General features: G+C 40.2%; 1 protein-coding gene across 6 annotated transcripts in view; it reads right to left on the bottom strand.

Annotated features, from left to right (window-relative positions):
* LOC115190948 (neurotrophin receptor-interacting factor homolog) overlaps positions 1 to 13271 on the bottom strand; it is a 204524-nt gene extending 191253 nt beyond the window's left edge. For 2 of the 6 annotated variants that reach the window (XM_029749004.1, XM_029749003.1), the window contains exons 1-4: positions 12698 to 13261; positions 5495 to 5625; positions 5120 to 5302; positions 355 to 519 (exon numbers count right to left, since the gene is read on the bottom strand). In XM_029749004.1, coding sequence (XP_029604864.1) covers positions 355 to 519; positions 5120 to 5302; positions 5495 to 5625; positions 12698 to 12989 — 771 coding nt within the window. In that variant the 5' untranslated portion in view covers positions 12990 to 13261. Of the gene's footprint in view, positions 1 to 354; positions 520 to 5119; positions 5303 to 5494; positions 5626 to 12697 lie in introns of all 6 variants that reach the window. The other 4 variants (XM_029748999.1, XM_029749001.1, XM_029749002.1 and 1 more) reach the window with 4 other exon arrangements.
* Positions 13272 to 13696: the final 425 nt, after the last annotated feature.

Here is a 13696-nt window from a genome sequence, read left to right on the forward strand (position 1 = left end):
AGGATCTTTCCATATAACCTTATTAATTATGATCTAAAAGGCAAAACTGATCCTAGATCAGCACTCCTACTATGAGGCTTTGTGGTACGGGACCTGACCTAATACCATTCAGACAGTAGTTCAGTGGGCTCACCTCAGGAAGTGCAGTCGCCCTTTAAGACTAAATTAATCAAGACCTGGGACCAGATCCACAAAGAATTTCAGAATAGGAGTACTGATCTAGGATCTTTCCATATAACCTTATTAATTATGATCTAAAAGGCAAAACTGATCCTAGATCAGCACTCCTACTATGAGGCTTTGTGGTACGGGACCTGACCTAATACCATTCAGACAGTAGTTCAGTGTGCTCACCTCAGGGAGACTGTGTGTGGTCCTTTTCTGCTCAGCTGGTTCCTCTGTGGGTTCAGGAGGAGGTGTAGTCTGGTTGTTCTCCATTACCATGGTCCCAACAGTGTTCCTCAGACCCTCCTCACACCCCTCCTCCTTCACCAGCAGCACCTCTGGAGCCTCTTCCTCCTGGACGAGACAGGTGATACAGATTACTGAGTCCTACACTCTAGTTACAGGATTACTTCATTGTTGTTAAACCCATTATGGTGGACATAAATATGATGTTGTGGGTAAAAATAAGTAGAAAGTTATCATCAGACAAACCTGGGGGAGGGTGCTGCAATTGTTTTCGCCAGAGGGGGAGTGTGGGAGGGGTGCTGGAGAAATATCAAATATTGACTGATATATCATTCCACTAATACAGGACTATTAAAGGCCCAGTTCACTACTTTTGTGAACAAATAATATGTGTACAGTAGGTGTTTGTTAGTGTGGGGGGTATGTGAAGGTATATTTACTTATATTTAAATGTATATTGGTTATAAAGTGCTGCTGGGTGTATGCAGAATAGGGTGAGATCAGATGTGAGGTATATGAAAATGAAAAGTCAAATTTTGTTTTAAATAAACCATATGAAAACCACACATACATGTCTCAACTAAAAATCTGCATAAACTTGAAAAACTGCATACAATTTCTCATTAAAAGTGTCTTGGGAAATAAATTCAGTAGTGGAATGAAAATAATGAAATAGGCATTTGTGAACATCATAGAGCCTACACCAGTGGTTCTCAACTGGTATTGCCTGGGGACCCAAATTTGACAGTGACAATTGAGTCGCGACCCAATATTATGGACTGTTGATGATTACATTTTGTGATGTTGTATTGCAGCTGCCTTCTTGGGCAGGCTTCACTTGCAAAATAGACTCTGTCGCAATGGGCTAATATTATGGTATTAAAGAAAGACATTACACAGCCATATTAACTGAGAAAACATTTATTACAAATTCAAGTGAATAAGCCATTTTAATTAGGCGTCCAGTTCAGGAGTGGGGTGTAATAAATGATCGGACTCAGAACATGACATTAAAACCAGTCCAATAATGTTAATGAACAGTAACACATACCAGTTTTTAAAATAGAAAAAACAACAATCATTAGGAATTCTTAATCATCAATTACCACGTGAATCGTTTCACAACCTTGACGTTTTTTTAAAGGTATACGTTTTTAACCAGTTCAATAACATGTAATATTTATGTCAGAATAAATTAACAATAATAATTAACCTAGTGAACAATAACTCATTAACCTGTTTATTTATTGTGTGTGTGTGTGTGTGTGTGTGTGTGTGTGTGTGTGTGTGCGCGCGCGCGCACGTGTGTGGCCTATCAGTGGGAAAGCTGGTGGTGTTTCTTCAGTTTGATAAGTTTATTGAAGTCTGGGGTGATGGTTGACAGGGCAACTCGGAGGTCATGCTGGCTGTCCAGACTGTATCACACCCGGACGTGATTGGCGGCGCACAATTGGCCCAGCATCGTCCTGGTTTGGCCGGGGTAGGCCGTCATTGTAAATAAGAATTTGTTCTTAACTGACTTGCCTAGTTAAATAAATGTTCAATGTAAAAATTTTAAAAACAATTTTTAAATTCCAGTTTGTTTCTGCTTTTAGTTTTCAGCACGGCCATAGCAGAGAAGACACTTTCCCACAGATAGGTAGTGCTGAAAGGTAGCATGATTCTGATTGCATGACAGGCGAGAGCAGGATACTCTCCCACTAAGCTGCACCAGAACTGTGGCAGTGTCATTTCCGGGAAGCGCATGCTCAGTCCGTGATCAAATGACAGCTCCACCAGCTGAGCCTCTTCGTTGCTTGGCAACGTGACACTTCCCATCTCCACTTGAAAGGGGTCCCGTATCCAGTTGTCTTGTCTCCTGTTTTCCTCCGGGAAGTAGTCGCAAAACTTTCCCTGTAGCTTGACAAGATGCTGTTTAACGTTTTTCATTAAATAGTACCCGCAAAACACCAGTCTCAACGTCAACAGTGAAGAAGCGACTCCGGGATGCTGGACTTCTAGGCAGCGTTCCTCTGTCCAGTGTCTTTGTTCTTTTGCCCATCTTTTCTTTTTATTGGCCAGTCTGAGATTTAGATTTTTCTTTGCAACTCTGTCTAGAAGGCCAACATCCCCGAGTCGCCTCTTCACTGTTGACGTTGAGACTGGTGTTTTGCAGGTACTATTTAATGAAGCTGCCAGTTGAGGACTTGTGAGGCGTCTGTTTCTTAAACTAGACACTCTAATGTACTTGTCCTCTTGCTCAGTTGTGCACCGGGCCATCCTCTTTCTATTCTGGTTAGAGACAGTTTGCGCTGTTCTGTGAAAGGGGTAGTACACAGCGTTGCGCGAGATCTTCAGTTTTTTGCCAATTTCTCGCATGGAATAGACTTCATTTCTCAGAACAAGAATAGATTGAAGAGTTTCAGAAGAAATGTATTTCTTTCTAGCCATTTTGAGCCTGTAATCGAACCCACAAATGCTGATGCTCCAGATACTCAACTAGTCTAAAGAAGGCCAGTTTTATTGCTTCTTTAATCAGCACAAATGTTTTCAGCTGTGCTAACATAATTGCAAAAGGGTTTTCTAATGATCAATTAGCCTTTTAAAATTATAAACTTGGATTAGCTAACACAACGTGCCATTGGAACACAGGAGTGATGGTTGCTGATAATGGGCCTCTGTACCCCTATGTAGATATTCCATAAAAATCTGCCGTTTCCAGCTACAATAGTCATTTACAACATTAACAATGTATACACTGTATTTCTGATCAATTTGATGTTATTTTAATGGACAAAAAATGTGAACGGTAGTGTATGTAATTTTGGAACGGTAGTGTATGTAAAACCATATCGAATGATGTTGGGTTCGTGTTCTCTCTTCTTGACAGGGCCTGGGTTGTCTGCCTTGTTGTTGACATTGGAAGCAGCAGTAGATGAAGAGGGAACTGCACGTATTAAAAACTTGTCCATGATTTTACTCTGACAGCTAAACTACATGAGTTAAATGACATCTAACAATCCACATGTGCAATGCCTGCAGAACACATCTGAATAGTTAGCTATCAATCAAGATGATTATCTGATTTGATCTGTATTATCTGATTGGACATGTCACATCTAAAACAAAACGATGTTGCAGAGTGACATTTCATTGGATCTGTGTGTGCGGGTGTCAGTGAGTGTGTGCAGCGCGAAAACCCTCCAAGTCCAAACGTAACAAGTCATTTCAACACTGCTGACACGCTGCACATGTAAAGTCAGTAACAATAAGCAGTGAGGCCGTATCCTTTCAAAATAAAAGTTTCAGTGTGGCGGTTACCTTTCAAAATATATTTTTTTAATTACATTTTTTATATTCTTGCAAAAGTCCCATGACCCCTTAAAATCCTACCGACCCCCCAGTTGAGAATCCCTAGCCTATACAATACAAACACAATATGTAACAGACTTTTTAGACTTATATATGCCTTTTATCTCACACAATGTCTGGATGCAATATTTTACCCAGGAATATTCTACATTGAAATCTGTTACTCTTGTTATTTGAAATGCATCTGTGGATCTTTTCTGCTGACAACACTGAAAATGTATCTTTGTCTTTAATGCAGGGTTTGACGTAAAAGTCAGAAGCTATTGAGTGGAATGATTAGTTTCTATGTTATAATGGAATGTTTTTTCTGCTGGAGTATCCTTAGTTACTCTCTGAATGGCCTCTCTCCCGTGTGGACTTTCAGGTGAATCTTCAGATGGTGCTGGTGGGAGAATCTCTTCTCACACTGGGGGCAGTTGTAGGGTTTCTCGCCTGTGTGGACCCTCTGGTGCCGCTTCAGGTCACCAGTCTGGGCGAAGCGCATGTGACACTGGGTACAGCTGAATGGTTTCACCCCTGTATGTACCCTTTGGTGCCTCTTCAGGCTGCTAGACTGGGCGAAGTGCATGTGACACTGGGTACAGCTGAAGGGTTTCACACCTGTGTGGACCCTCTGGTGGATCTCCACCTTCCGGGGGCAGCTGAAGCCTTTGTTACAGAACATGCAGAGGAACCATTTTTCTTTACTGTCACCTGATGTTGCTCCCCCTCCTTGAGCGTTGGCCCTTTGGTCATTTGAGTTCAATAACTGATCGAAAAGGACACAGCTGTGTGAATTGGAAGGCCCAATCGATGTGGACAATGGGTCCCGATCCTTGAGCGTGTATAAAGGGGAGTGAGTGGTGACATTTTGATTTTTCTCTAAACTGTCCCTGTAATCTAAGAAATCTCTGCCCTGTGAGTGTCCTTCTCCTAAGTGAGTTTCGTCTACATTCCATGTCAGAGGAGCTTTGCCCTCCACTTTCACAGTCACCTCATCTACGATCAGACCATCCCCTTTTTTATCTAGGCACCCTTCAGAGTATACACGACTACTGTACCGGTTCCTGTCCCTTCTAGACAGATCAGTCTGCGTCTCTAAACCCAAGGATATGTTGCCAGAGTCCATCTCTGTAGTGTAAGAACAAAACGGATCATTGCCAGTCTCTAACGCATCACCTGAGTCCCGATGGGGATGAACCATCCTAGGGCTCGGGTTACCGTAAAGTAAATACTCTGAGCTGGGAGCAGGAGGACAGCGCAGTCGCTCCAGCCTCAGTCTCTCTGGGTCTGATCTGTGGTCAGATCCTGTGTGTAAGAGCCCGAGTGTTACAGTTAAAGTCTCTGATTTGAGGACGGCGTTCGGCGTTCCACTGACCTCCGTGATGCTGCGTCGGGTCCTGGCCTGGGGCGCTGTGGCGGTGGCGAGGTGCTCCGTGGCTACAGGGGGCGTCACCCCCGCCGCTGCTCCAGTCTCGATGTCTCTGCTGTGTCGTGGGTCCTCCACTCTTTCAGACCCCTTCTGCTTGACCCCAGGACCTGCAGCCTCTGCATCTGCTGACTGACACAAGAAGAGAGGAGGTTATTATCAGTACATGCATTGAATTGGATAACAAAGTCTCACAAGTTCCCCTATGGAAGATAAATAAGAATGTACATGTAAGCAAGTGAATAGCTGAGGGGAGCCTTTCTGAAATAAATGGGCCACATTTAATGTACTGTAATTTCTTCGATGCTACACTATTACACTAACCTCTATCACAATAACATGCTGGGTTGAGTTTCCACTCCCCTCATCAACAGTGATTGGTTGGTCATCTATCCATGTATTGTGTTCCGCTGGCTTCACAAAGCTCCTGTGGCCTTCAGTGAGATGTCCTTCACCTAAGAGAGTGATTGGGGGAAAGATGGTGGTTAAGTTAATTACTACTGTCAATGCTCAACGCTATGTTGTACACTATTGACACCGTCTACAATTGGCAAGAATGTAAGCAGGGCTGGACTACCGCATCTGGGGACCTGGGGCACCTACAGTGGGCTCTGAAATTACTGACACCCTTGATAAAGATGAGCAAAAATGACTGTATAAAATAAATCATTCAAATACTGAGCTACATTGTATGCAAAAAAAGAGGAAATGTTATTATTTTATACTAATACAATTGCTCAGAGAACGATATTTTGTTTAACATCCCTGTTTTCAATACCTTTCAATACTTTACCTTGCGAGGATAATGGCATGGATACTTTTTCAAAAATGTTTTCTGAGCTGGAGAACACATTGGGAGGAATCTTACACCATTCCTACATACAGAATCCTTCAAGATCCTTGATATCCTTCATTTGCGCTTATGGACTGCCCTCTTCAAATCAAACCACAGGTTTTCAATGGGTTTCAAATCCAGAAACTGAGATGGCCATTGCAAAATGTAGATTTTGTGGCCAATTAACCATTTATTTGTGGATTTTGATGTGTGCTGGATGATCCACTTGCCGCCGAGTATCAGCCTCCTGGCAGAGGCAACCGGGTTTTTGGCTGAAATCCTGGTACTGGGTCATGATGCCGTTGATATTAACAAGGGCCCCAGGACCAGTGGAAGCAAAATAGCCCCATAACATCAAAGATCTACCACCATATTTGACAATAGGTATGGGGTTGTTTTCTACTAATTTCGACGCCAAACCCACCCCTTAACCAGCATGGTTACCACAGCATTCTGCAGCGATACGCCATCCCATCTGGTTTGCGCTTAGTGGGATTATCATTTGTTTTTCAACAGGACAATGACCCAACACACCTCCAGGCTGTGTAAGGGCTATTTGACCAAGAAGGAGAGTGATGGAGTGCTGCATCAGATGGCCTGGCTTCCACAATCACCCGACCTTAACCCAATTGAGATGGTTTGGGATGAGTTGGACCACAGAGTGAAGGAAAAGCAGCCAACAAATGCTCAGCATATGTGGAAACTCCTTCAAAACTGTTGGAAAAGCATTCCAGGTGAAGCTGGTTGAGAGGATGCCAAGAGTGTGCAAAGCTGTCATCAAGGCAAAGGGTGGCTACTTTTAGAATCTATAATATATTTTGATTTGTTTAACACTTTTTTGGTTACTACATGATTCCCTATGTGTTATTTCATAGTTTTGATGTCTTCACTATTATTCTACAATGTTGAAAATGGTCCAAATAAAGAAAAACCCCGGAATGAGTAGGTGTGTCAAAAATGTTGACTGATACTGTATTTTAAACAATTGGATCCAATGAACTGAGCAGGCTGGGCTAACATGCTTATATCCTTGCTTAGACTTTCTAAATATGTGTATTAATTTAGAATACTGCGCTGTTATTATTTCTATTAATATGATTGATTATTTTTTCTGACTGTTTTCCATGTTATTTGGTTAGTTCTCTTAAAAAGCACCCTCATAGATATGCAATAGACCTACGGGGCTTTGAATGTGTTAGTGAAGGGTGGTAGTATTGAATTATGTTATCATGGGACTGCCCATATTTCCCTCTGGCCTACGCCAATTGGCGGCCAAGGGTTTGCCTTAGGACGCAAAGGTGAGTCATGAGTCAGGGAGATGGTCTGATGGTCTTGGGCCTAGACATGGGGGGAGGTTTTAGTGGGTGGAATATTAGGACAATTGGAGGTTTACAAAGTTGCAGCTACAGTACGCTTAACAGTGCAAATATTATGGTACAGCTATATGGACACTTAATCATCATGGTGCTTTTTAATGGTAAGTTTACAAACATCAGTTGTGGTAAGTATAATTGAAACTTGGTCATCATTATGGTAAGTGGGGAAATAAGTATAGCCAGTTACAATTGTAATGGCTTAGCAGATCACAAAAAAAGAAGACACATTTCTACCTGGCTAAAAGAGAAAGAATATAATATATATTGTTTACAGGAAACTCAATCTACAAATATAGATGAGGTTGGGTGGAAAAAGGACATTGGAGGGAAAAATATTTTTGTCATGGGCAAAGAAACTCAAAAGGGGTGATTATACTAATTAATAAAAAATGTAATCCGATTGTTCACACTGCAAACAGATCCTCAAGGAAGATGGATTATTTTAAATATGCTATTGGACCAAAAACAGATCTGGTTAATTAATTTATATAGGGGCAAAATAATGATGATCCACAGTCCTTCGAAAATATATATAATAATCTATTGAGCTCACAAGCAACGAATTAATCTATTATTATGGTGGGAGATTATAATACGGTTTTAAGTACCTCAATGGATCAAAAAGGAAATCGCACTACAAACTATCACCCTCAAGCACTTAAGGAGATCACAAATATCATGGATAAATTAGAACTAGTGGATAAATGGAGGCTGAAAAACCCTGACCTAGTGAGATATACACGGGGAGGCTTAATCAATCTAGCCGTCTTGATTACTTCCTGGTCTCATTCTTGCAGGCATCAAAAGTTTAAAAAAAAGTGTTAATAGGAGACCGAATGCAATCAGACCACTATCTAAATTGGCCTCCATATAACCCTTACAGAATTTCCACGTGGGCGGGGATATTGGAAATGTAATCAAAGATTATTGGATGAAAATTTGTTCTTAATTAACTAAGACAAAATAATTCATAATAATAAGATCCCCTTATTATATGGGACACTTTTACATGTACTTTTAGAGGCCTTTCAATACAATACAAATCAAAAGCAGGTTAGGTCAAAAGAGATTAGACTAATAAAGGAAATAGTGGAAATAACAGCGCAGGTAATGGAAACTGCACTATAGAGGTACAAAATAGGTTAGAGGAAAAACAAAAACTATTGGAGGTTCTTATTCAAGAACAATCAAGTGTAATGTATTACAAAAATAAAGCGAATTGGATAGAAAATTGTGAAAAATGCACACATTTTTTATTGAATCTTCAACATAGAAATGCTACCAAAATGAATTTATAGAAACTCATTACAAATGATGGAGTCATCCATGATTCACCAAATTATATTTTGAAAGAGGCAAAATATTTTAATTAATGTTTTCTTTTCAGTCTTCTCCATTTCCACTGAATGATGTTAACTGTAAGGATTTCTTTCCTAATAATAATGTAAAATTAACAAATTTACAGAAAGACCTGTGTGAAGGCCAATGTACAAAAGAGGAACTGTTTGAGGCAATTAAATATTTTAAATCTGGATAAACACCAGGGCTTGACGGTATACCAGTAGAGGTTCATCATTACTTTTTGTTGTACTCAAATATAATTTTTTTGCATGTTTTAATTAATCCTATAAAAATGTTAGACTTTCAGGTACTCAATAAGGTCTGATTTTATTACTACTAAAACAGGACCCAGGTGGTAAGTATAAAGATCCAGTCCATTTAAAAAACTGGAGGCGTCTTATACTTCAATGTTGTGATGCGAAAATCCTGCCGAAATGCAGAGCACATAGAATAAAAAAATGTTTTAACAGATATTGTTCATCCAGATCTGATAGGTTTTTTACATGGACGATATATTGGAGATAATATATGACAATTACTTGAAACAATTGAACATTATGAAACATCAAAGATACCAGGCCTGGTCTTCATAATGGTTACTTCTCAGAAAGTATTTAGCTTTTAAGAGGAGTAAAACAAGGCTGACTGTTGTCTCCATATCTATATACACTGCGTGCACAATTATTAGGCAAATTGTATTCCTCTGGATTAATTTTATTGTTGAACAAACACAATGCTCTCAGTCAATCCAAAATGTTATTGAACCTCAAACCTGAATGTTTAACAAAAGGAAAAGTGAGTTTTGTCTTTCTCAGGGAAATATATAAGTGTGCACAATTATTAGGCAACTATTAGTGTGCAGAATTAATAGGCAACTAAATTACAAAAAGAATTTCTCTCAACTCACTTTTTAGAGTAAGTGTAACAGATAACTAACACAAAATGACAATTATATAACATTTTTGGCCATTCAAAAATATTCAGTGACCAATATAGCCACCCTTATTTTCAATAACTGCCATGAGCCTTTCATCCATGGAGTCTGTCAGTTTCTTGATCTGTTCACGATCAATTTCCGCTTGAAGCAGCAACCACAGCCTCCCAAATGCTGTTCAAAAAGGTGTATTGTCTTCCATCACTGTAAATCTCACGTTTGAGAAGGGCCCACAAGTTCTCAATAGGATTTAAGTCAGGTGAGGAAGGGGGCCAGGTCATTATTCAGGCATCTTTGAGGCCCTTGCTGGCTAGCCAAGCAGTGGAGTACCTGGATGCATGTGATGGATCATTGTCCTGCATAAAGATCATGGCCTTCTAGATTGCTGAGGACTTCTTCCTGTACCACTGTTTGACGAAAGAATCTTCCAGAAACTGGCAGTAGGTTTGGGAGTTGAGTTTCAGTCCATCTTCAACCCGAAAAGGTCCAACTACCTTATCCTCAATGATAGCAGCCCATACCAGTAACCCTCCTTCACCTTGCTGGCACCTGACTCAAAGTGGTGCCCTGTGTCCATTACTGATCCAGCCACGGGCCCATCCATTTGGTCCATCAAGAGTCACTTTCATTTCATCTGTCCATAAAACCTTTGAAAGATCTGTCTTCAGGTATTTCGTTGCCCAATCTTGACGCTTCAACTTGTGAATCTTATTCAGTGGTGGTCTTGTTTCAGTCTTCTTGACCTTGGCCATGTCTCTGAGCACTTGACACCTTGTACTTCTGAACACTCCAGGTAGGTTGCAGTTCTGGAATACGGTGGCACTGGAGGATAATGGGTTCCTGGTAGTTTGACGTTTAATTCTTCTCAAGTCTTTTGCAGTTGATTTGCGCCTTTTCTTCCCCATGCGTTTTTTGCGCCCCAGTTGACTATTCGCAACAAAACGTTTGAATGTCCGGTGGTCACACCTCAATAGTTTAGCAATTTAAAGAGTGTCGCATCCGTCTGAAAGACATTCTACATTTTTGGCTTTTCAGTGTCAGTTAAATGTCTTTTTTGGCCCATTTTACCTGAGGTAATGAGGCTGCCTAAAAATTATGCACACCTTGATATAAGGTGTTATTCCCTTTTGCCACACCCTCCCTCATTACACAAATACATATCACCTGAAAATGATTAAATCCAATAAGCATTCAAGTTTATATGGTTTGGAGTTCGAAAATGTGAATAGAAACAATGATAAGATCAGAATACTCACTTGCCTAATAATTGTGCACGCAGTGTACTACAGTATCCCAGCAGCACTTCCCTTCCCTCTTTTTTCTACACATTTACTCATGTTCTTATGTTGATTCAATTTAAGTCCAGGTTACATTTTGTAACATGGAATATCAAGAGTAATGCAGTCATCTCCTGATAAATGAGTGAGTGAATGCATGTGTTTATGTACATAATGCATATACTTAAACGCAGACTCGGTGATATGACGTGACCACAAACAGTAGTGTGAACCACCCTCCAAGATCTCACTTTTCATTACATTTTCTACAGCTACTGTTATTGTCATGTTGGTTAATCTAATCTGTAAAGAACTTGTGCTTGCCATATCATCCTGGGCACAGTGAGATACACAGATGCGCTACATACACTAGCACTGCAAACACTCCCAAAAGCGAAGAGCAGCTTTGTCTGGACTTTGCAATCTCCTTCTTCAAGTCCCCCTTCCGACACTGTCTGCCTATCGAGGGCAAGTGACGGGCAGAACCACCCACCTCCTCTCTATCCCACATGCCAGAAGAGATATAGCAACAAAAAAATCGCCCATACCCTATTTCTGCCAACTCTGAGGAGTCTCATTCATACTTTTGTTTTCTCAACTAAATGGTGTTTTATTGTTTATGTTTCGATGTTAGCCTATACACATATATTTCAGTCTTGAACTGCCATGTGGGTCTATTAAATAAAATAAACAAGTTCATGACACATCTGTTCCACAAAATTAGAAACCTTTTACATTTTTTCTATAATTATTGCCAGGTTGGTTTTCACAGGCTGCTCATTTAATGAATCAATTAGGTTAATTCATTGTTGTGAATCCCTTTTTGGTATTTGTGATTTCAACATTATTCAACTGTTTGTTATGTCTTGTATTATATACAACCACAAGTGTACTACTGTAGTACTGAGCTATGCCTATGCCACGTGGTGGACGAAGGGAGACAGGGGAAAAAAATCATAATAGGACTAATGAAAGCATACTTTAGTGTAAGACAAGACAAGGGGAGGGAAGCTCAAAATAAAAACATGCCAGCCAGATGAGCCAGTGTATGAATTGAATTGCACATGAATGAATTGATAATAGATGCATAGGAGCTCACTTGGCGATCTGAAAGCTAAGTTAATGTGGAGTTTCCACGTTTTTATGTTGTTGCTATTTTGAATCGTATAACTTTTTTTTAGCAGCGTAACTGCCACGGAATTCAGCTTTGTTTACATACCGGGGATGAAAAGAACAGTTTTGGTTGTAATGAACTCCAAAATTGGACGCATTAGCTCATCACACCATTGATATAGCAATGGACGCTGACAACTAATTGAACGCTATTACGACGCAGGGGTGGACACATTTTGGCAAGTGGACAGTATTTGTCATGACAGGCCATCAACCTTAAAACGTTTGAGGGGGCAGTTGCCAGTTCGGTAATCCGGCCTTGGATGTAAGGTAATACTACTCATTACTTATTGATACACTATTTATTGATTATGTTCCATGCATCACATTATTTTATTAAGTGTGACAATAGGAAATTCAGTAAATCAAGAATCTGGTTAGAATTTGCTAAAATAATTTTCTCTTAATTGACCTGCCTGATCAAATCAAAACTGCACGATAGCTAGCTACGTACTTAAGTGTTCAGGGGAAGTATTGAATACTACTATCCAAAAACTGACCAAGACCCAATTCTGGGTAACATGTCTCAACACATGCGCATATGGAAACGGGGCGACAGGCTCTGCAGCCTTGGCCATCTGCTAAATGTACCTCTTGCCATTCCTCTGTATCGGTCGAGGATCTTGACACCATTCGGACTGGCGGGGACGCGCTCTCGCATTGTCCTCTCTGCGCGCTCCCGTGCCACCTTCAGTTCTACTTGCTGTAGTTTCCTCCGCAATGTCCTGTTTTCTTTCTGGCTTTGAGTTATTTCCAAACGAAACACTGCATAGTCGTCGTCTACGAGTTTACAGATTTCTGCAACGGCTGCATTCGCTAACACCTCCATGATGGAGGCTATTTGAGTGTGAAAAACCATAACGTTACTGTTACAGTTAGCCATTGTTAGCTAATGTTAACCAGATAACATCTATCAACCAAGTTCTGTCTCCAACGCAAATTAAACACTACCTGGGGTAAGTATGTGATGCTGTGCAGCTAAATTAGTCATATTTTAAGTTCCAGGGTAATAATAATAATTGTCTAAATAACAACAATAAAAACGCTAACGTAGAAACTGTTCTTAGTCACTTCACTTCCGTTTACACTGAAGGGAAATGATCTTATTGGTTGGCGTCATAGTCTAAAGGGTGTGGTTAAATGGAAAAGTATGCGCTCTATTCTTTTAAATACGGTACTGCTTATTACATCAAATCTCCTATGATCTGTATCAAGCTGAGAGCAGACTTCTTTAGAAAGAATAGAGTAGAAAATGACTTAATTCCATTTACATCACCTCAGTATTTGATTTATTATGGATCCCCATTGGCAGCAGCTACTCTTCCTGGGGTCTGGCAAAATTAAGGCAGTTATACAATTTTAAAAACATTACAATACATTCATAACAGATTTCACAACACACTAAGTGTGTGCCCTCAGGCCCCTACTCCACTATCACATATCTACAATACGAAATCCATGTGTACAGTGCATATGTTATCATGTGTGTGTATGCATATGTCTGTGCCTATGTTTGTGTTGCTTCACAGTCCCCATTGTTCCATAAGGTGGATTTTTTTTTAAATCGGTTTCTACTGCTTGTATCAGTTA

This window comes from Salmo trutta, chromosome 4, assembly GCF_901001165.1.
Source record: "Salmo trutta chromosome 4, fSalTru1.1, whole genome shotgun sequence".
NCBI lineage: Eukaryota > Metazoa > Chordata > Actinopteri > Salmoniformes > Salmonidae > Salmo > Salmo trutta.